This window comes from Ranitomeya variabilis, chromosome 4, assembly GCF_051348905.1.
Source record: "Ranitomeya variabilis isolate aRanVar5 chromosome 4, aRanVar5.hap1, whole genome shotgun sequence".
Lineage (NCBI taxonomy): Eukaryota > Metazoa > Chordata > Amphibia > Anura > Dendrobatidae > Ranitomeya > Ranitomeya variabilis.
In genome coordinates this window covers 543,351,870-543,372,861 of record NC_135235.1, presented here as the reverse complement: position 1 = coordinate 543,372,861, position 20,992 = coordinate 543,351,870, and the positions used below count along the sequence as shown (strand labels likewise).

The 20,992-nt window shown below is 45.1% G+C and overlaps 1 protein-coding gene across 1 annotated transcript; it reads right to left on the bottom strand.

The window, feature by feature from the left end:
* Positions 1-484: 484 nt before the first annotated feature.
* LOC143768113 (uncharacterized) lies at positions 485-11,634 on the bottom strand. Its single transcript, XM_077256801.1, has 4 exons — positions 11,557-11,634; positions 1,519-1,744; positions 1,157-1,316; positions 485-1,076 (listed from the first exon to the last, which is right to left on the bottom strand). The coding sequence occupies exons 1-4, from the start codon at positions 11,632-11,634 to the stop codon at positions 485-487; spliced, it is 1,056 nt and encodes a 351-aa protein (XP_077112916.1).
* Between the last annotated feature and the right edge of the window lie 9,358 nt (positions 11,635-20,992).

The following is a 20,992-nucleotide window of genomic DNA, read 5'->3' as shown; positions in this document are numbered from 1 at the left end:
AATTTTGTGGCCAGACATGAACCCCAGGTGGTTGACCCCGATGAATGTGAGTCGAACCTCATGAGCATTGAATCTACTGCTGTTCGGTCTACAGCTCAAATAATGAGGATTCGTGACCAATTTGCACAGTACTTCATACATGAGGGGCATGTTCCATGGCAAGACAGACACATGTAAAATTTATTTCAAGTCTGAAGCTGTGTCCTGATGTGTTTTTTGGTTTTTTTTAATTTCCCATATGTCTTGTAAAATATGTCTTGTAAAATGTTACATTACTGTTATGTTGTGTTCACAGTCATACAAGAATCAGATTTTAAACAGTTTACTTAAGTTTCCGAATTTTTATGAAAGAACAGTTGTGAACTTGTTACATATGATATCCCATAGGGATGTAAAAAAACACACACGAAATTGGGTGGTAAAAAAACAATAAACCAAAAAACGTGAAACACAGTTTGCACCTGGCTGGGGACACTGAGCTGTACTATAGACTCTGGTATTGCGCGGGTGTATTGTCTGCCCAGGTGTATGATGGACTGCTACTTTGTCTCTGATGTTCAATGCTCGGTTCACACCGGGCTCTATATTGAGGGTTGTAGGCCGGCATGTCTATGCTTCTGGTTCTCGATGGAGCTGGCTCCTGGGGTCCCACAAATTCCTCAAGAAGGTCATTCAGTCTTTGCCGAAACAAAAGGTTTCTGTGTGCCGGGATATTTTGTGCTACGGGAACATAGGACAAAAAAAGTAGCTTCCATTCATTTGCAGAATATACAGACTCGCGAGATTGTAAGTCGGTAATTTCCCGCCTCAGGTCTTTCAGTTCACTCCAACACATGTCCTCAACCCGCTGAAGTCCATCGACAATAATGGCATCAGCTTCATCTTTTTGTGAAGCTCGCTTGCGTCCACGCACTGATTGCAACCGGGCACTCACACCTGAAGCCACAGTGCTTCTCTCCCCAGATCGTGGCTCGCTGATGACAGAGACGTCTTCAGTGCCCGTCTGCTGACTTGGTTCCAGTGGAGATGGCTCCAGTTCTTCTGCCTGTCTAGGCGCGGCGGTACTGCAGATCGTGCTGTAACCAAAAAAAAATATATATATTTTGCTGTAATTTTTAAAAAAAATTTTCTCGCACACAGACCAATTTGTACTTACGAGCGCTGAGACAATGTTTTTTGAAGAAAGAGCAATTGCTCGTAGTGCACATACGGGGTCACCCGTTTTGCACCTGCTCTGCTTGGTACATTTTGACTATTCCGGTAGTCACGGACAAAGCGGTCCCTTATTGATTTCCAGCGAGTATGGACCGCATCCGCTGTAATTTTTAAAAAAAGGTTAAAAAATTATATATATATATTAGTAGACAGTTCTTATATTGATAGTTTAAAAATTGTGTATAGTTAGTTTAGATAGTTGATAGATAGTAATTATTATAGATGATAGAGAAATAGTTTAGTGTATAGGTAGTTGATAGTTTAGAGATAGATAGTAGACAATTTAACATCACCAATATTTACCAATTTTTTTCTTTGAGGTTGACGACTTCTCCATGTATCGGGGATCGAAGTGAGAGATAATTTGATCCCACAACTTGCGGTTCTTTACTATGTCATGGTGGGAGCTGTCGCTTTGGTCCCATATTGAGGGGTTGGCTTCCACAAGGTTGATCAGTGTCTCATTGTGAATTGTCAACGGCTCTTCGTCAACCACAATCCTTTTTTTTTTTTGGCTCGTTGACTTGGACTATGTAAACACAAAACGTTATGTTGAAAGGTTCAAATTCAGTTTATTGGTAGACTAATAGATAGATACATAGATAGATAGATACATAGATAGATAGATACATAGATAGATAGATACATTAGATACATAGATAGATAGATAGATAGATAGATAGATAGATACATAGATAGATACAGCAAAAGATAGAGAGAGAGAGAGAGAGAGAGAGATAGTGGATAGATAGTTTATAGATATAGCAGATAGAAAGTGAATAGATTGTAGATAAATTTCTAGTTTTATATTTACCACTGGCAGTTGTGGAGACGACAGACGGCGAGGAACCTTCTTCCTCTTGTGTCCTCCGTGTGCCACAACCTATTGTGTATGTAAATGAAAAAAAAAAATTACATTTCTTTGATCAATAAATTTATGTTTGCAAAACTTAAAAATGTCTGCTATGTACCTTTGTTGGTTTTGCCTGTTTTTTTGGGGGGGGCCTAGCAGCCTCGGGCTCCGAAGACTCCTATTTGCAATAGAAACATGATTATACATATATACAGTGGGGCAAAAAAGTATTTAGTCAGTCAGCAATAGTGCAAGTTCCACCACTTAAAAAGATGAGAGGCGTCTGAAATTTACATCATAGGTAGACCTCAACTATGGGAGACAAACTGAGAAAAAAAAATCCAGAAAATCACATTGTCTGTTTTTTTATCATTTTATTTGCATATTATGGTGGAAAATAAGTATTTGGTCAGAAACAAAATTTCATCTCAATACTTTGTAATATATCCTTTGTTGGCAATGACAGAGGTCAAACGTTTTCTGTAAGTCTTCACAAGGTTGCCACACACTGTTGTTGGTATGTTGGCCCATTCCTCCATGCAGATCTCCTCTAGAGCAGTGATGTTTTTGGCTTTTCGCTTGGCAACACGGACTTTTAACTCCCTCCAAAGGTTTTCTATAGGGTTGAGATCTGGAGACTGGCTAGGCCACTCCAGGACCTTGAAATGCTTCTTACGAAGCCACTCCTTCGTTGCCCTGGCGGTGTGCTTTGGGTCATTGTCATGTTGAAAGACCCAGCCACGTTTCATCTTCAATGCCCTTGCTGATGGAAGGAGGTTTGCACTCAAAATCTCATGATACATGGCCCCATTCATTCTTTCATGTACCCGGATCAGTCGTCCTGGCCCCTTTGCAGAGAAACAGCCCCAAAGCATGATGTTTCCACCACCATGCTTTACAGTAGGTATGGTGTTTGATGGATGCAACTCAGTATTCTTTTTCCTCCAAACACGACAAGTTGTGTTTCTACCAAACAGTTCCAGTTTGGTTTCATCAGACCATAGGACATTCTCCCAAAACTCCTCTGGATCATCCAAATGCTCTCTAGCAAACTTCAGACGGGCCCGGACATGTACTGGCTTAAGCAGTGGGACACGTCTGGCACTGCAGGATCTGAGTCCATGGTGGCGTAGTGTGTTACTTATGGTAGGCCTTGTTACATTGGTCCCAGCTCTCTGCAGTTCATTCACTAGGTCCCCCCGCGTGGTTCTGGGATTTTTGCTCACCGTTCTTGTGATCATTCTGACCCCACGGGGTGGGATTTTGCGTGGAGCCCCAGATCGAGGGAGATTATCAGTGGTCTTGAATGTCTTCCATTTTCTAATTATTGCTCCCATTGTTGATTTCTTCACTCCAAGCTGGTTGGCTATTGCAGATTCAGTCTTCCCAGCCTGGTGCAGGGCTACAATTTTGTTTCTGGTGTCCTTTGACAGCTCTTTGGTCTTCACCATAGTGGAGTTTGGAGTCAGACTGTTTGAGAGTGTGCACAGGTGTCTTTTTATACTGATAACAAGTTTAAACAGGTGCCATTACTACAGGTAATGAGTGGAGGAAAGAGGAGACTCTTAAAGAAGAAGTTACAGGTCTGTGAGAACCAGAAATCTTGATTGTTTGTTTCTGACCAAATACTTATTTTCCACCATAATATGCAAATAAAATGATTAAAAAAAACAGACAATGTGATTTTCTGGATTTTTTTTTCTCAGTTTGTCTCCCATAGTTGAGGTCTACCTATGATGTAAATTACAGACGCCTCTCATCTTTTTAAGTGGTGGAACTTGCACTATTGCTGACTGACTAAATACTTTTTTGCCCCACTGTATATAGCTTAATACACTGAATTTTCACACAAATTTTAGTGGTTTTTTAAAGTGCAAGCCTACCGACTGAGAAGAAAAAACCGCAGACACGCTGCTGCTGCTGCTGCTGCTTCCCTCACTATCCGGCATCTGCAACAAAGCAATACATTTTTAGTACACACACATCCGTCGTACAATACAGACTCCCATGATGTATACAGAGAGATCTACTATATAATTGTCTAGGGAACTTCCGTCTTTCTGTCCTTCTGTCACGGTATTAATTCGCTGATTGGTCTCGGCAGCTGCCTGTCATGGCTGCCGCGACCAGTCTGCGACGCGCACAGTCAGAAAAAAAAGGGCCGCCCCGCACTCACTGCCCGGCGCCCGCATACACCCCTCAGCTCACCGCTCACACAGGGTACTGTGACAAACGTCGCTGTGCAATATACTACGTGACTGGGTTCTGTATACTACATCGCTGGGTGCTGTATACTACTTCACTGTGCAATACACTACGTGGCTCTGTGATGTATACTACGTCGCTGGGCAATATACTACATACTACATGGCTGGGCAATATACTACGTGGACATGCATATTCTAGAATACCCAATGCATTATCGGGCCACCATCTAGTATATATATATATATATATATATATACAAATGTACTTACATTTCCTGTGATCTTTTGCAAGACACTTTTTCTCTGGTGTGCAGCAGGCCTCAGGATGTGCGCTGGGGACAGTAATGGCCGAAATCCTGTTTCCTGTCACATGACCACATGGACCTCCCTCAAACGCTATTAAAACGCATGGTTCTTTTTGGAAATTTATCAAGATTTGCGTCTGGCTGCGTTTGCCATAGACATCAATGGCAGAATTAACGCTTCCGTTAGTATTGCGTTAGCTTGGCCGGACCCGAAAACGCTGCAAGCCGCGTTCCAAGGTCCGTCAGAAAAAAACGTTATGTGACTAACGCATGCCAATTTTGGCATGCGTCACGAGGCGTCAGACAATGAAAGTCTATGGGCGCGTTAGTATGTGCGTTATATTGCGTTTTCACTACTTAAAAACGTGTCCGTTAGATGGACTCACCTAGCGCAATGTGAACCTAGCCTTAGATACTTCTTGCTGGGAAGGAAATTTAGATTAGTGTCTGACTATGCCCCCCTGAGGTGAATGGCGGAGAGATGGGAAACAATGCCCAGGTGACATGGTGGTTCCGAGCTTTGCAAGGGTTTACTTTTCAGGTCAAGCATAGGCCCGGGAAATAGCACGGGAATGTGGAAGCCCTGTCACGGAAACATTACATGTTGGCAAAAGGTGCCCAGCTCCTCAGCTTTGGACAGGGGGGTATGCAGGATTGCAGCTGGAAGCTGGACAAGTCCTGGATGGGAAGTATGTATCAGCGAGGTTTCTAACCTCGGTGATGTAGGACCTATAGATAAAGGCTCCAGCGCAAGTAATGCTCAGAGGTTTTTTAATGGTCTTAGATTTTAGTCTGGGTTTTAGGAATGACCGGAAGAGTTGAGCGCAGCTTGTGGTTCCCATTCTCTTATCTAGGCTTTGCAGCCTGTTTAAAAGGCAGCTGCCTCAGTTATTGTCTGGGAGTACTGGGATTAGAAGTGGAAACACCTCTGTTGTCTTGGTCAGTAACAGGTAAGTATGGCTAAGTGTGGAGACTGATGTAAATGGGAGGAGCTAGGAACTAGTACCTCTGAGAGACTGCTTTAGGGCTTGTTCACACTTTGCAGATTTTGCTGCGGATTTTTCCGCTGCGGATTTGGAAAAACCGCAGTGCAAAACCGCTGCGGTTTTCACTGCGGATTTTCCTGCGGTTTCTTCTGTGGATTCCTCTGCGGGTTTTCAACAGCACTTTCCTATTGGTGCATGTTGAAAACCGCTGCGGAATCCGCAGAAAGAAGTGACATGCTCCTTCTTTTTTTCCGCAGCAATTCCGCGCGGTTTTTAAAGGGATTTTCCGCAATGTGGGCACAGCGGTTTTTGTTTTCCATAGGGTAACATTGTACTGTACCCTGCATGGAAAACTGCTGCGGATCCGCAGCGTCAAATCCGCTGCGGATCCGCAGCAAAAACCGCAAAGTGTGAACATAGCCTTACTATGTTATACTGTTTTGCAGGTGAAAGGCCATTAATTTTCATTTGAATATTTATGAAGTTTAATAATTCTTCAAATTTAACTAAGAACTTTACTACCTGTGCCTACCTCAAACGTTGACAAAGAGTGACAGAGTAGAATCCCTAATATATATATTCTTACATAATGAGTGCATTTGTAGGGGTCTATGTGTGGCTACAGATACTTTTCTATATCCCACGATAAATGCTATCTTAAATTTATTTTTACAAAGTGACGTATGTTTCTAGGCTTTTGGATTTTCCATTTGAGCCAATAATTTCAATATTAGGTCATATTATGTGTGGTAGTACACAAGATGTCGAACCCCTGTCCCCCTTGTACTTTATAGAGACCTCAAAGGTTATGACCCTTTGGTCTTGGCCTGTGGACTCCTAGTGGTTCTGGTCCTTTATAATTCACCCTAAGTTGGCCCACAAATGCGTTGTATGTATGTTGCACTTTTTATCCTTAGGTAAGCCCTTGGCAAGTCTGGATATGTGCAGTATGGAAAATAATATTCCAATTTTCATTATGGCTGCTAGTGTCTGGATAGGTGCAGTATAAGAGATGTTATTCCAATCTCCATCATGGGGCCCTCATCTATTGGGGCCCAAGTGTGCGTGCATGTGTCTTGTAATTTACTTCTGAGCCCCCTATCCCGCATCTTCCTGTTATGCATTACACGCTTAGGCTACGTTCACATTTGCGTTGTGCGCCGCAGCGTCGGCGCCGCAGCGCACAACGCAAACAAAAACGCAGCAAAACGCATGCACAACGCTGCGTTTTGCGCCGCATGCGGCCTTTTTTTAATTGATTTTGGACGCAGCAAAAATGCAACTTGCTGCGTCCTCTGCGCCCGGACGCGGGCGCCGCAGCGACGCATGCGGCGCAAAACGCAAGTGCGACGCATGTCCATGCGCCCCCATGTTAAATATAGGGGCGCATGACGCATGCGGCGCCGCTGCGGCGCCCGCCGCTGCTGCGCCCGCCGCTAATGTGAACGTAGCCTTAGCGATTCCAAGCGTCCAAACAAATTGTATTCAGAGGGATTTTTTTGAACTGTGTTTCTCTGATTAACGATCCGTTTCGTTATGATTATTTTTCACCTGTGAGATTTGTCTGGTCATTAACATTTGATAAAAAAAAACTTGGTAGAAAAAATCCAGCTCACCGCCGTAGAGTCTAATGGCAGTGCACGAAAAGAAGTTTGTGTTAGCAAGCAGTATCAAAGAGAGAAAGGTATCCAGAGACAGATCAATCAGTGAATAATTACAGTATCTATCTATCTATCTATCTATCTATCTATCTATCTCCTATCTATCTATCTATCTATCTATCTATCTATCTATCTATCTATCTATCAATCTATCTATCTATCTCCTATCTATCCCATATCTATCTATCTATCTATCTCCTATCTATCTAGTAACATAGTAACATAATTGTTAAGGTTGAAGGAAGACTTTAAGTCCATCTAGTTCAACCCATAGCCTAACCTAACATGCCCTAACATGTTGATCCAGAGGAAGGCAAAAAAAAACCATGTGGCAAAGAGTAAGCTCCACATTGGGGAAAAAAATTCCTTCCCGACTCCACATACAGCAATCAGACTAGTTCTCTGGATCAACGCCCTATCAAGGAATCTAGTATATATAACCTATATATATAATCTATCTAATTATCTATCTATTATCTATCTATCTCATATCTACCTATCTATCTATTTTTCTATTTTTATATATCTTAGATCCTAATCTCAAAAGCCAGTGAAATATTTTTTTTAAGAAATATCATCTGGTTTTTCCTCTTTTGGTGAATAAGAATGAATCTCTCGATATATCATATCAGCGGTCATACCTCTAACAAGTCATTACATGAATTCCAAAAAGCAAAGATATGTCTGAAGCACAATATTCCTAAGCCAGGTGGAAACTTACGTGGTCAATTTGTTATCTGTAATATGAGTCTATAGTCTACGGAAATTGCACATAAAACATATGGCCGTTTAAGTGTCCATTACTTTATGGACCTACCAATATCTGAGGAAGAAAAGGATATATTATGGGGTCTAATATATGAAATTCAGTGTGGAGATGGCATAGCGTGGGTAGCCAGGGCCCAGGGCAGGGCAAGTGTTTTTCACCCCTTAACCTGTAGATTGTTAGCACTGAATCGTTTCTACCTGTCAGGTATTGAACCCTTTATCCCCCATCTATTGACTTTTAAGAAAAAGCTGTTGTGATTATACTTTCCTCTTCGACACTCTATTTTTTCAGGGAATACTTTTTTTTTTAGGATTGAGTGTTATCCGGTGTTTTATCAGACAGCACTCAGACCAGTGTTATACTATGGGACAGTGCAAATCTATCATTTCTCTACAGACCAAATCGGACTGTGGAAAAGGTCGCAGCATGCTGCAAGTGGCTCCAGAATTCAGATTACGCACACCCATATAAGTCTATGGGTGCGTGTGAAACATCAGACTGCACTTGGGTATCATCCGAGTGCAGTCCGATTATTGCATACTCGGATAATGAAGATGGAGAAATGAAGTTCTCCATCTTCTCCACTACTCTGCTCTGATTCTCGCATGGAAGAGAATAGGTTCACAGTAAACTGACACTCAGCTCAAGAGTTTGAGCCGATTCATTAGTATAATAGATCCAATTCTCTCCCAAGAGAGACTATACGATCGTGTGAGCGAGCCCTTAGATTTGGGATAGCTCTTCCAGCAAGTGCTGGTTTCTCCTCTGCCAAAATTACAAGTGAGAGGAGAGGCAGAGATCTTCAGCAGAGCACAGGACAGCACATCTGCAGCACACATGATTTACTACCATCGCTACCTATGCAGGACACAGCAAACAAGACAAGCTTGTCATAAACTGCTGAGTTCCGGATGCTTCTGGTAATGGAGTCAGAGGCACCTGATTCATTAAGAAGCTTAACAGTGGTGTGCATCTCTGTGAGTCTCACCATAAAATCGTATTCCAGGGACTGGAGTAAGAGTTGTGGCATAAGGTACACCACATCTGGTAATGAACTAGATGGGCAGGAATCATCAAGCCCCATCACTCCACCATCCTGCCTGAGCTCTGCCCATTTTGGTGGAGCTGGCCAAAACTAGTGTAAAAACACCAAGATTCGCAAAAAATTTGTGCAACCCCACAATTGTAACTTTTCAAAGTGTTTTGAGTTTCAAAAAGCCTGGAGACTGAGATAGAACTCACAGTGGATATAAAAAGTCTTATCTCCCCTATTAAAATGACAAGTTTTTGTCATGTAACAAAATCTTAATCTGTACAATTCAATTGAAAAATAAACAAATCTTTTCAGGTGGAAAAATAAAAATAAAGAACTAAAGTAATATTGTTGCATAAATATACACACCCATAAACTAACACTTTGTTGAAGTACCCTTTGAATTTATGATGGCATTCAGTCTATTTGGGTAGGAGTCTATCAGCATGACACATCTAGAACTGGCAATTTTTAACAACACTTTCTTGCAGCAGCGCTCCAAATCTGTCAGATTGTGAGGGCATCTTCTGTGTACAGTGCTTCTTCAGGTCAACCCACAGATGTTCAATTGGATTCAGGTCTGGGCACCAGCTAAGTCATTACAATACTTTGGCGAAACTATTCTTTTGTTGATAGGAGGTATGCTTAGGGTTGTTGACATGCTGAAAGATGAAATTCCTTTTCATCTTCATTCATTTAGCAAAGGCCTGAACGTTTTGTTACAAAAGTGACTGATATTCCCGCCACCTTGACTAAGCCCTAATTCTAGCTGCCAAGCAACAGTTCCAAAGCTAAATGATGCCTCCACTATGTTTCACTGTCGGTATGGTATCTTTTGGTGATACACACACATGCTTTAGGGAGACTTGATGTAGGTTTTACCAAAACATAGCCAGGTTTGGATGTTTTTCTTTGTCAGAAAAGGCTTCAGTCTTGCCACCCTACGCCACAAATCAGACATATGAAAATACCGGAGATTGTTGTCACATGCATTATACAACCAGTACTTGCCAGAAATTCCTGCAGCTTCTTTAATGTTGCTTTAGACCTCTTGGCAGCAATCCAGACCAATTTCCTCATTAACTGTACATACTGTATATACTCGTGTATAAGCCGAGTTCTTCACCACATTTTTTTGTGCTGAAAACACCCCCCCCCCTCAACTTATACACAAGTCATTGTCCCAGAAAGACGGCAGGAGAGGGTGAGCGGCAGATCAGCAGGTCACATAGGCAGGAGCCGGCGGCTGCAGCTAAAGCCTTTGCCCAATGCTAAAGAGAAATTAATATCCACTGTGCTAGCAGTGAATATTCATTTCTCTTACAGCGCACAGTTACAGCCGCAGCCACCGGCTTCCAGCATACATCCTACTTACCTGCCCTGCGCGCCCTCGCTGTGTAGGATGCTAGCAGGTGCGTAGGATGCAATGACACACAGGAGACAGAGCAACGGTTTACAGGTTCTTTATATAAAACAGTGTTGGAATAAGCAGGGAGTGAAAGGATACGGATTTGCGAATAGAGGAAAGACAAATACATCAGGTAACAAAAGGTTAACTTATCAGTCTCTGTGCACTGGAGGAAGGTGGCTGGAAGATCCCTCGGTGGCGTCGTAGGCGGCGCGAGATGTTTCCAATCCAGTCCTGCAGCAGAAAGGCGATGTCTCCTTGCGGTGATGAATCCTTCGGGTCATTTGGCACACGGTCTCCTGGTCTGGGCACGCGGTGGAGTAGAGATGGAGGTCCGCAGCACAGCAAATGAAGCAGAAAGTTCAGTAGACAAGGCAGCAGTAAAAGCACACAGTCCAGCGGACACAGCCAAGGTGCGGTCCGGTTCTCAATGGGCACCTCGGGAATATGACTAAGCGGTGCCTCCGTGGTGGTGAGCAGACCAAAGGTATGCACTCTGTACTGGTCACTACATGGTACAGATGTCTCTCCGGGCTGTGGGTAGCACGTCTCAGCAGTTTTGCTAGCCGGGTGTGAAGGCACAGCTAGCTGGCGTGGGTCCGTCGAGAGGGAGTCATCCGTCTCTCTGCTCACAAGCTCGTTCCCCAAGTGTCCCATCTTCCCATGCACACTGCTATTTAAGTTGGACCCGCGCCCATTAGTCAGGTGTCCTGAACTGCTTCGGTCAGAAATCTCTTCCCCCCCGAAATAATGGTGACAGACCCGATAGTTCTAGCCCAGACACGCAAGAGGGACCGTTAGCCTGGCTCTCCTCCCTACACTCCCCCAGTCTTTTTTCTCGCCATTCCATGGGCGAGACTCTTCGAGGGCTGTGTGACTGTCTCTTCTTCTTCTGTGTGGATTGTTGCCAGATTAAATTTTCTTGTTCATAGCGATTGGGGGGCTTGCCAGCTGTTGTTCTTCGGAGCATCTCAGATCAGGAAAAGTAGCGGAGTTATCTTGTGGGGCAGAATCCGACGGTGAGGGCAGAGCCATGGGTTAGGTTATAATCTCTGGTTCTTATATCTCAAAACCCTCGGAGCTCAACTCTTCACCCCCATCTTCGTCCTCTTCTGTTACCGGTGTCTGGATCATTTCAGGAGCCTCGGGCTCCTCTTCCACCCATACAGGGTTTTTAGATAAGCAGAGTTGGAGCATGTTCCGGTGGAGAGTTTGAGTGGGGGCATCCTCCCTTCCCTCAGGCTGGACTTCATACACAGGTCCCTCAGGACTGACTCTTCTTTTTACCCAATACGGGTCTTTCTTCCAACGGTTGGTCCTGAGGACACTTCTCCCACACTAAGACACGGTCTCCAACTTGAAACTCTGTTGCACCAGATGGGGTCTTCTCTGCATATTCTAGCTCCTGCAGTCTAGTCTGAACCAATCGATGTAAGGTTTGCAGGCGATGTCGATGTTCCCGAACCCAGGAGGTCACCCCAGTCTGCGGGTAGTCCTCTTCCGGGTCCAATGCCATATCAGAGATTCCCTTTCCATCTTGATTAAACAGGAGGAAGTAAGGCATATATCCTGTGGTTCGGTGTACTCGATTATTATATATCCACACCAGTTCAGGAACATATTCAGGCCACCGAGCCTTTCGCTCTTCTTCTAAAGTTCTTAGCATCTGAGATAGTCTCAGGCGCCATTACCCTGAGGGTGGTATGGAGTAGTACTAGACTTTTCGGTCCGATATAGGCGATGTAGCTCGTCCATGACTCTTCCTAAAAAACAGGCTCCCTGATCAGAATGGATCCTCTTCGGACACCCATAGGTTTGGATGAAGTTCTTGCAGATTGCATATGCAACGGACTCAGCGGTCTGGTCTCAAGTTGGAGTCACCACAGCAAACTTTGTAAAGTGATCCACCATCACTAAGCAATGCTCATAGCCCTGATGGGCTGGGCCAATGGTCAGATAGTCTTTTGTCAAGAGTTCTAGAGGAGCAGAGGTTACGATGGACTGGATGGGAGCTCTCTGCTCCGGCAGCTTAGTCAGTTCACAAGTACGACACGTACGACAGGCCTCTTTCACTTTTGTCTTCAACTGAGGGTGGTAAATGAACTGTTGTAACCATTGGAAGGTTTTCTCTGGACCAAAGTGGGCCCCTTGTTTGTGTGCAGTAACAGCAATCTCGGATAACAACGCTGTCGGGATTTTGAATTGCCAGGTCACACTCAGCTTCGTCCGCAATAGTGCTTTCTGGTACAGTAGGCCGTTCTTCATCCGAAGCTTTTCCCACTGCCGAAGGATTTGTAACACCTCTGAAGACAGGGTACTTCTTTCTGCCAAGCTGGAGAGTCTTTGAGCAGTCACACACTGTCTCATCAATGCCAGTTCACTATCTTCCTGTTGAAGTCGAACCCACTCATCCCGGGACTGTCCCAGCACGCCTTCCTGGGCCGTGGTGTGTATTTGCTCCTGCGTTGCCACCACCATCCTGGCGGGTCTCAGAAACTTTGGGATTTCTTCATCTTCCAGCTCCGCATCTCTGTCCTGCTCTGGTTAGTATTTCTCCTCCTAGACAGGGCATCCGCATGAGTGTTTTCTGCTCCCCTCTTATAAGCAATCTTATTGCGAAACTTCGCCATTCTGGCCACCCATCGCTGCTCCAGAGCCCCCAGTCTCGCATTCTTGGTGCGCTAACGGGTTGTTGTCGGTGCACACTAATACTTCAGAGCCAGATAGATATTCCGCGAATCTCTCCGTCATAGCCCCCACCAACGCCAGAGCTCCAACGTAAAGGAGCTGTAGTTGTCCAGATTGCATTCAGAATCGTGAAGGGACCAGCTGACATACGCAATCACCCTCTCATTCCCGTCCTACATCTGTGACAACACAGCTCCAAGTCCCAGCAGACTCTCGTCGGTGTGGAGAATAAAGAGTTGCGAGAAATCTCCATAACCCAAGACAGGCGCTTCGGTGAGTGCTCTCTTTAGATCCTGAAAGACCTCTTCTTGGGACTCTTTCTAGCAGATATTCCAGTTTTTTGCAAAGGAAGGTACCTTCTTCAACAGCTCCAGCAAAGGCTTTGCCCATCGAGCTAAGTTCTTCACAAAGCGCTTGTAATATCCGACCAGTCCCAGGAACGCCCGAACATCCTTTATGATCTCTGGAGTGGGCCAGTCTTGAATCACGGCAATCTTTTCTCTGGAAGGCTCTACTCCTTCAGCGGAAATGACATGGCCCAAGTACTCAAACTGTGTACGAAGTTAATGGCATATTTGGGGCTTGACTTTTAGTCTGTGTTTCTGAAGGTGGGCCAACACTTGTTCTAAGTGCTGCAGGTGTTCCTCGAATGAAGCCATATAGACTATAATGTCATCCAGGTAGATGAGCGTGGATTCAAAATTCAAGTCTCCTAGGCACCTTTCCATGAGACGATGAAAAGTAGCGGGAGCATTGGCTAAGCCGAACGGCATACGATTGAACTCGTACAAGCCCATGGGAAGAATAAAGGCTGTCTTTGCTCGATCTTGTTCAGACATGGGTACTTGCCAGTAGCCACTGGCAAGGTCCAATGTAGAGAAGAACCTGGCTTTTCCCAGAGCGGATAGGGACTCTTCAATCCTGGGCAATGGGGATGAGTTTCTCACGGTACAGGCGTTGAGTTTTTGGTAATCCACACAAAAACATAGGGTACCATCCTTCTTCTGCACTAACATAATTGGAGCAGCCCACAGACTCTGGCTCTCTCTAATGATGACAACATCTGGTTCAATATGATCTTCACTTCCTGGTATAACTGTGAGGGAATCTGTCGGTAATGCTCCCTTATAGGTGCGGTGCTTCCAGTTGGTATTTAGTGCATAATGGCCGTGGTGCAGCCAAAATCATCTTCGTGGAGAGCAAAAACATCTTTATACCTCCCCAGCATAGCTTCTACCTGTTGTAGCTGGGTAGGTGTGAGCTCGGTCAACTCGGCCCGCATTCGTTCCAATATGGGTCGGCCCTCTTTGATGTAATGAGGTTCTGGTACTGAGATGGAGTTCACTGCCACAGTCCAAGGGTATCCAGGTTGTATTTTCAGCTGTACTGCTTGGGAGGGTATTACTTCTTCAGGTGGGTTCATTACTCGGGCCACCACACTTCTGGGAACAACGGTAATGTTCTGGTCTCCTAAATTAATGCACCGTACAGGAACAGTCCCTTCTCATGCAACGGCTAATGTATGTGCCACTAAGAGTCCCATGGGTAGTTGTTCTGGAGAAGTTAATTCAATTTGGACCTCAACCCCCTCCAGGTGGACACAGGCACAAACGGGCAGGGACAGTACTTACTGTTTGTCCTGGTGGAAGAACGATTTTGGTGGAGGCCGGGACGATTACCTTTCCTAACACTCCTCACTCACAGCTAAACTCCTGTACTTGTGCCACTCGTGCTAGTTGTTGAAAATTTCTTCTCTGTGGTGTATGTGGGCCCAACTGTTTTAGAGTCTCGTTAGAGGGCTCCCTGATGAGAAGGCTTCCAAACTCCTTCAGCACATTCATCCCCAAGGTGACAGCGGGTCCATTACTCACTTCTCCTTGTGTCAGTACCACGCATTTCTGTCCCAGGTCTATCCCACAGATAGACACTTGCATCCATACCACCCCTGCGACCGGGATGGGTAGTTGGTTGGCGGCCATTAACTTTATCACTGGGCCCCATTCAGGCCATTTTGCTCCGGGAAAATGTCGCCGGAAGTAAGCTTCTAACATCGTTGTCACCTGCGAGCCTGTGTCCACCAGGCATCGCACTGCACGTCCGTCCATTTCTGCCCATATCAGGGGGCATGTTGACATTAAACTTGCGGGACTTCCATTACTCTTCCTCACCTGTTCTGGCTCCGAGCGGCGTTCCCCCGGCTCAAAGCCTTCTATTTTAATGGGCAGCGAGACGTTCCTCGGCGAGTGCACTCCTGTGCGATGTGTCCGCTCACTCCGCAGTTGTAACAGGTGATGAGCCTCAGCCGGCGAAACATTCTGGAGTCACGGCGGGGCTCCGGGCCTTCCATACTCTCTGAAGAATTACTGATAGCCTCTGTTTTCTTCTTTATGTCAGCCAGTTCTACTTTCACACTCACAAGTTCTCTCCTCATTTCTTCCATCCATTGGGGTTCAGCAACGGTATTTACAGACACCCCCATGCTCTGAACCTTCCCCACCGGGACTGTCACCCTCTGCTCCTGTTCACACATGCGTGCCTCACTCCCTACTTCAGGGAAACTCATTTGGGGGTTTACCTGTACACATTCTCACAGGGCTTGTTTTGTCAGCACGTCTCGCAAACCAGTCACTAGGAGGTCCCGTCACATTATTTCTGTGGGTTCTACTCCTATGCCATCTTTTCTAATAATCGCAGCGTGTAGCTCTTGCAATGCATTCATATATTGGGTTACAGTCTCCCCCTCCCTCTGTATTCTACTAAATAGACGTGTTCTCAATTTTTCCCCTACGTCTGTGGGGTCTTCGTGAGTTTCCTCCAAGATCTGCAACACCTTATTAAAGGTATCTCGGTCTCGGGGGGTCCATAACATCACTGAATCCCTGACTTCCCCGTCCAGTGCCATAATAGCCACCTCAGCCTCCAGTGCAGGGGTCATGGGGTGCATTCTTATCATGCCTCTAAGGCTTCCAGTCCAGCTCCACAGCATAGTGTTGCTCCCCGGGCAAATTACTCAGAATGGCCCCCAGGGAAAAGTTGGACCTGGGGCCACCCCCAACTGCTTGGTCTGCCGCCTGCATGCTATTGGACTGCATCCTACGACTACGCCAAGTGTAGGATGCTAGCAGGTGCGTAGGATGCAGTGACACACAGGAGACAGAGCAAGGGTTGACAGGTTCTTTATATAAAGCAGTGTTGGAATAAGCAGGGGGAAAGGATATGAATTTGCGGATGGGGAAAGACAAATACAGCAGGTAACAAAAGGTTAACTTATCAGTCTCTGTGCACTGGAGGAAGGTGGCTGGAAGATCCCTCTGGAGGGAGTCAACCGTCTCTCTGCTCACAAGCTCGTTCTCCACCAAGTGTTCCGTCTTCCCGCGCACTGCTATTTAAGTCGGACCCGCCCCCATCAGTCAGGTGTCCTGGACTGCTCTTGTCAGAAATACGCCTTGATAGTTCCAGCCCAGACACGCAAGAGAGACCGTTAGCCTGGCTCTCCTCTCTACAGCTGCATCTCATTCTGGCCGGTGCCAGCAGCTCTTCCGGCCAAGCGATCACTTATCCCCTGCTCATTAAGGTTATGAATATTCACATCTCTCCACTCTCATAGACGTGGATTGAATATTCAGGAAGAGCTGCTGGCGCTGGAATGAGATGCAGCGAGGGCATGCAGGGAAGGTAAGTAGGATGTGTTTTGTTTTTTTTATAGGAACCATGCATATAAGGATAGGGGATAAGGAGCCATGCATACAAGGATGGGAATAAGGAGCCATGCATACAGGGACGGGGAGCCATGCATACAAGGACAGGGATGGGGAGTCATGCATACAAGGTTAGGGGATAAGGAGCCATGCATACAAGGATGGGGATAAGGAGCCATGCATACAGGGACGGGAAGCCATGCATACAAGGACAGGGATGGGGAGCCATACATACAACGATAGGGGATAAGGAGCCATGCATACAAGGATAGGGGATAAGGAGCCATGCATACAAGGACGGTGATAAGAAGCCATGCATACAGGGACAGGGAGCCATGTATACAAGGACAAGGATTGTGAGCCATGCATACCAGGATAGGAATGAGGGGACAATGCATACCCGGCTTATACTCAAGTCAATAAGTTTTCCCAGTTTTTCGTGGCATATTTAGATGCCTCGGCTTATACTCGGGTCTGCTTATACTCGAGTATATACGGTAAATTCTTGAGGGACGTCCAGTTCTAGGTAATGTCACATTTGTGCCAAATTTAGGTCATTTCTTGATGACCATCTTTAATATCTTCACTATGTTCCATGATATATCTAATACCCTGGAATTTTTGTTTTACCCTTCTAACTGATAACTTTCAGTAAATGAGATCCCTTTGCTGTGTTGTAAGCTGTTTATGAACCATGGCTTTTGCTGTAAAATGCAACTAAGAAAATATCCAGAAAATAGTTGGTCACACAGGGTTAATAGCAGCATTAACCAAGTGCGTTATACTGCAGTCAACGCTGCCATTAACCCTGTGTGAGCGCAGACTGGAGGGGAGTACGGAGAGTGCACTGACTGCGGGGAGGAAGGAGCGGCCATTTTTCCGCCGGACTGTGCCCGTCGCTGATTGGTCGTGGCTGTTTTGCCACGACCAATCAGCGACTTGGATTACATGACAGACAGAGGCCGCGACCAATGAATATCCGTGACAGACAGACAGAAGGACAGAAGGACGGTAGTGACCCTTGGACAATTATATAGTAGATAATTTTGGAGCCCACACAAGACAGGTTTTTGAAAGTCCCTAACTCAATAGGCGCTTGTACTGTACAGATACCAGATCTACCCTCTCCTAGTGTATCCTCACCCATCCCCTGCAGACTGTGAGCCCTTGCGGGCAGGGTCCTCCCTCCTTCTGTACCTGTAAGTGCCTTGCCTTTTTGCTCATGTTTATTGTATTTGTCTATATTTGCCCCCTTTTCACATGTAAAGCGCTATGGAAAAAATGTATAATAATAATAATAATAAAAAAGATACATTAATGCTGGTTTAATGCTACATGAGTGTTGGTGGTGTATTATTCTTCATCAACTAATAGGAAGACGACGAATACCCAGATAAGTACTCCTAGCTCCTCAATTTACCCAACTTTTATACTATAATACACATATAAAAAGTGAAAAAACTGTGTATATACATTTCTTCCCTTGATCCTATCCTAAGTTAAAGCCTGTTTCAAACTCTAAAGCTGCACTCAAGATGCCCCAAAAGCGTCCATGCTCTAGCTATGCTCTTGCATTGGGCTAAGATCTTCCAACCTGTGTTCATCAGACTGCTTTCCTGTTCACTGTACCATGTTCCTATATCTGGTTCCATTCCTGCTCACGATGGAGTGGGAGACTTGGGCATGTTCACATTACCCAGTAAGTAGAAGAACGGGCAACTTCCTTCAAAGGCCAGCTGTTTTGTCTGCCGTTGTGTAAACCCAGGCATATACCAATGTAAGGCTTCTTTCACACTTGCGTCGGTACGGGTCCGTCGCTAAGCGTCGGCGCGACGTACCGACGCACATTGTGAAAATTTGACATGACAGTTTTTCAACGCATCTGCTGCCCATTCTAAAGTCCGGGGAGGAGGGGGCGGAGATCCGGCCGCGCATGCGCGCTAGGAAATGGCAGATGAGATGTACAAAAAAATGTTCCCTTGAATGTTTTTCCGTGCCGACGGTCCGCCAAAACACGACGCATCCAGTGTATGACGGACGCGACGTGTGGCCATACGTCGCGATCCGTCGGCAATACAAGTCTATGGGCAAAAAATGCATCCTGCGGGCATATTTGCAGGATCCGTTTTTTCCCAAAAAAACACGACGCAAGTGTGAAAGTAGCCTAAGCCCCAACTACCAATTTGTTGGTAGAAAACCAATCATAAAAAACTTGGTACATGATTGATTGAACAGGATGATCATGATTAGAAAAAGAGGTTTTTATTATCTAAAACAGCACTAATCTTGTACAGGATGGGTTGTGTGGGCTATTGCCTAATTTCTGTGACTGGAGCACCTAAAGAAGAGCATCCTACAGACAGACACAGTGCCCATACCCGTACAATAAGATTCCCAAGTTATTCCATTTTTTGCAGTCAGACCCACTCTCTGTACATCTTCAGTACATAAACTGAGGGTGGGGGGACCACAATGAGGGAGAATATCACAGGTGTTACACAGACAAGTCCTCTATCTTTAGCTCCAACTCCCTTACCACAATTTTCCAGGAGACAAGTCGCTGAAGACAAGCTCTGACCTGCGGAAGCCTACAGGCTTCTACCGACTATTCCTTGTGGCTTTAAGACTTGACTTTGAGAAGGAGGGGGGACGGGCGTGCTGAATTTGGGCAAATATTAAGCATATTTTCACTTCTTGGCCTAAGGTTGGATAGCAGAAAGAAAAAGTTTCCAAATAGCTCCAAGAAACTTCAATGCTCTTAATTATTAATCAGCGGTAGACAGTGCATGATTCTCATTTAATGTCTTTCTTATAGTTGACTGTTGTTCTCAGAGGTGTCTCCTATCGGAGCCAACTGAAAGGATAGGCTGTGAATGCCACGCATCATGGTATATGAAAGTATTTTAAGATGAGGTGGCTGCAGCTCCCCTCTCCTCCCCCCTTTCTTGAAGAATGCTTGGTCTGCCTTGGTTCCTGACACAATCATAACCTTCACGTGGCTAATTCTAAAGTGAAGCTATGCTCCCTTTTGTTTTTGGACTTCCCTACATTACATCCATCCATTATTTCATTATGTTAGTCCCTCATTACAGTGATTCGAATAAGATGCACTCCATCTGGTGGGGTATTCTTAAAACCTCATACGACTTTATTATAGAGTAAATACACATATATACACACTACATGGACAAAAGTAATAGGATTCACATTTTACCATTGATTTTGAGTTCTTAATTGAGTCTCATTATGACTGGTGCATAATATCTGGCCCCTTGCCATGTCATCTGCCTTTACTAACAACAACAAAATTGTGAAAGAATGGTTCAGTCTAAAGTCTCACTGGTACCAGGGGTCACTGGTGTAACAAATCAGTCCATTAAATTTCTACTCTCCTAAATATTCCAGGATCAACTGAGTGGTCTTATTGGAAAGTGGAAGAATATAGGAACCAAAGCAACTCAGCCACAAAGTGGAGACCAAGTAAAGCTACAGAGCATGGTCAAAGAGTGTTGAGGAGCATAGTGCATGAAAATCACCAAAACTCTGCTGATTCCATAACTAAAGAAACCAAACCTGGTTTTATTATCAACTCAAAAACTGTGCACTGGAAGCTTTATGGCATGGGTTTTCATGGCCGAGCAGCTGCATGCAAGCCTTACCTCACCAAACACAATGTGAACCATTGGGCCAAGTGGTTAAAGTAAACATCCACTCTGAAGCAGTGGAAATGTGTCACTTTCAGGACTCATCGTTCTTCTTAACGCACAATTGTTCTGCTTTTCAGCCCTTCGGTGAACAAGCTACCTTCTGTTAAAGCCAAACATTTATTTTTGGGGGCTCATTATTCCAGAGCAACTGCTGCCATTTTTATGCACCCCAGTAGACATGTTTTCATGCATAGTTGAGTTTTAGCCTTGTTTCCATGTCTCCATGAAGACCGCTTTTGGCGAGAGTTTGCCAAAGAAAAGATGGCTATATCTGGGTCCCACTGGCTGCTGCCAGTTCTGAGCTGATAGTTATCTTCCGATTTTGAAGGGAAGCATGATGCATCTTATTATTATAATTGTCAGACCTGAAATAACAAGCACTTTTCACCTATTGTGTCCCCCCATTTCATTGTAGATTGTAAGCTTGCGAGCAGGGACCTCACTCCTAATGTCACTGTTTAA

Excerpts from the sequence above, each read along its gene's own strand:
- LOC143768113 (XM_077256801.1), bottom strand. The coding sequence starts at position 11,634 with ATGCTCCAACTCTGCTTATCTAAAAACCCTGTATGGGTGGAAGAGGAG. Across the intron at positions 1,745-11,556 it reads CTGAAATGATCCAGACACCG|TCCAAGTCAACGAGCCAAAA; the intron begins GTAACAGAAGAG and ends GTGTTTACATAG. Across the intron at positions 1,317-1,518 it reads AACCTCAAAGAAAAAAATTG|CGGATGCGGTCCATACTCGC; the intron begins GTAAATATTGGT and ends TAAAAATTACAG.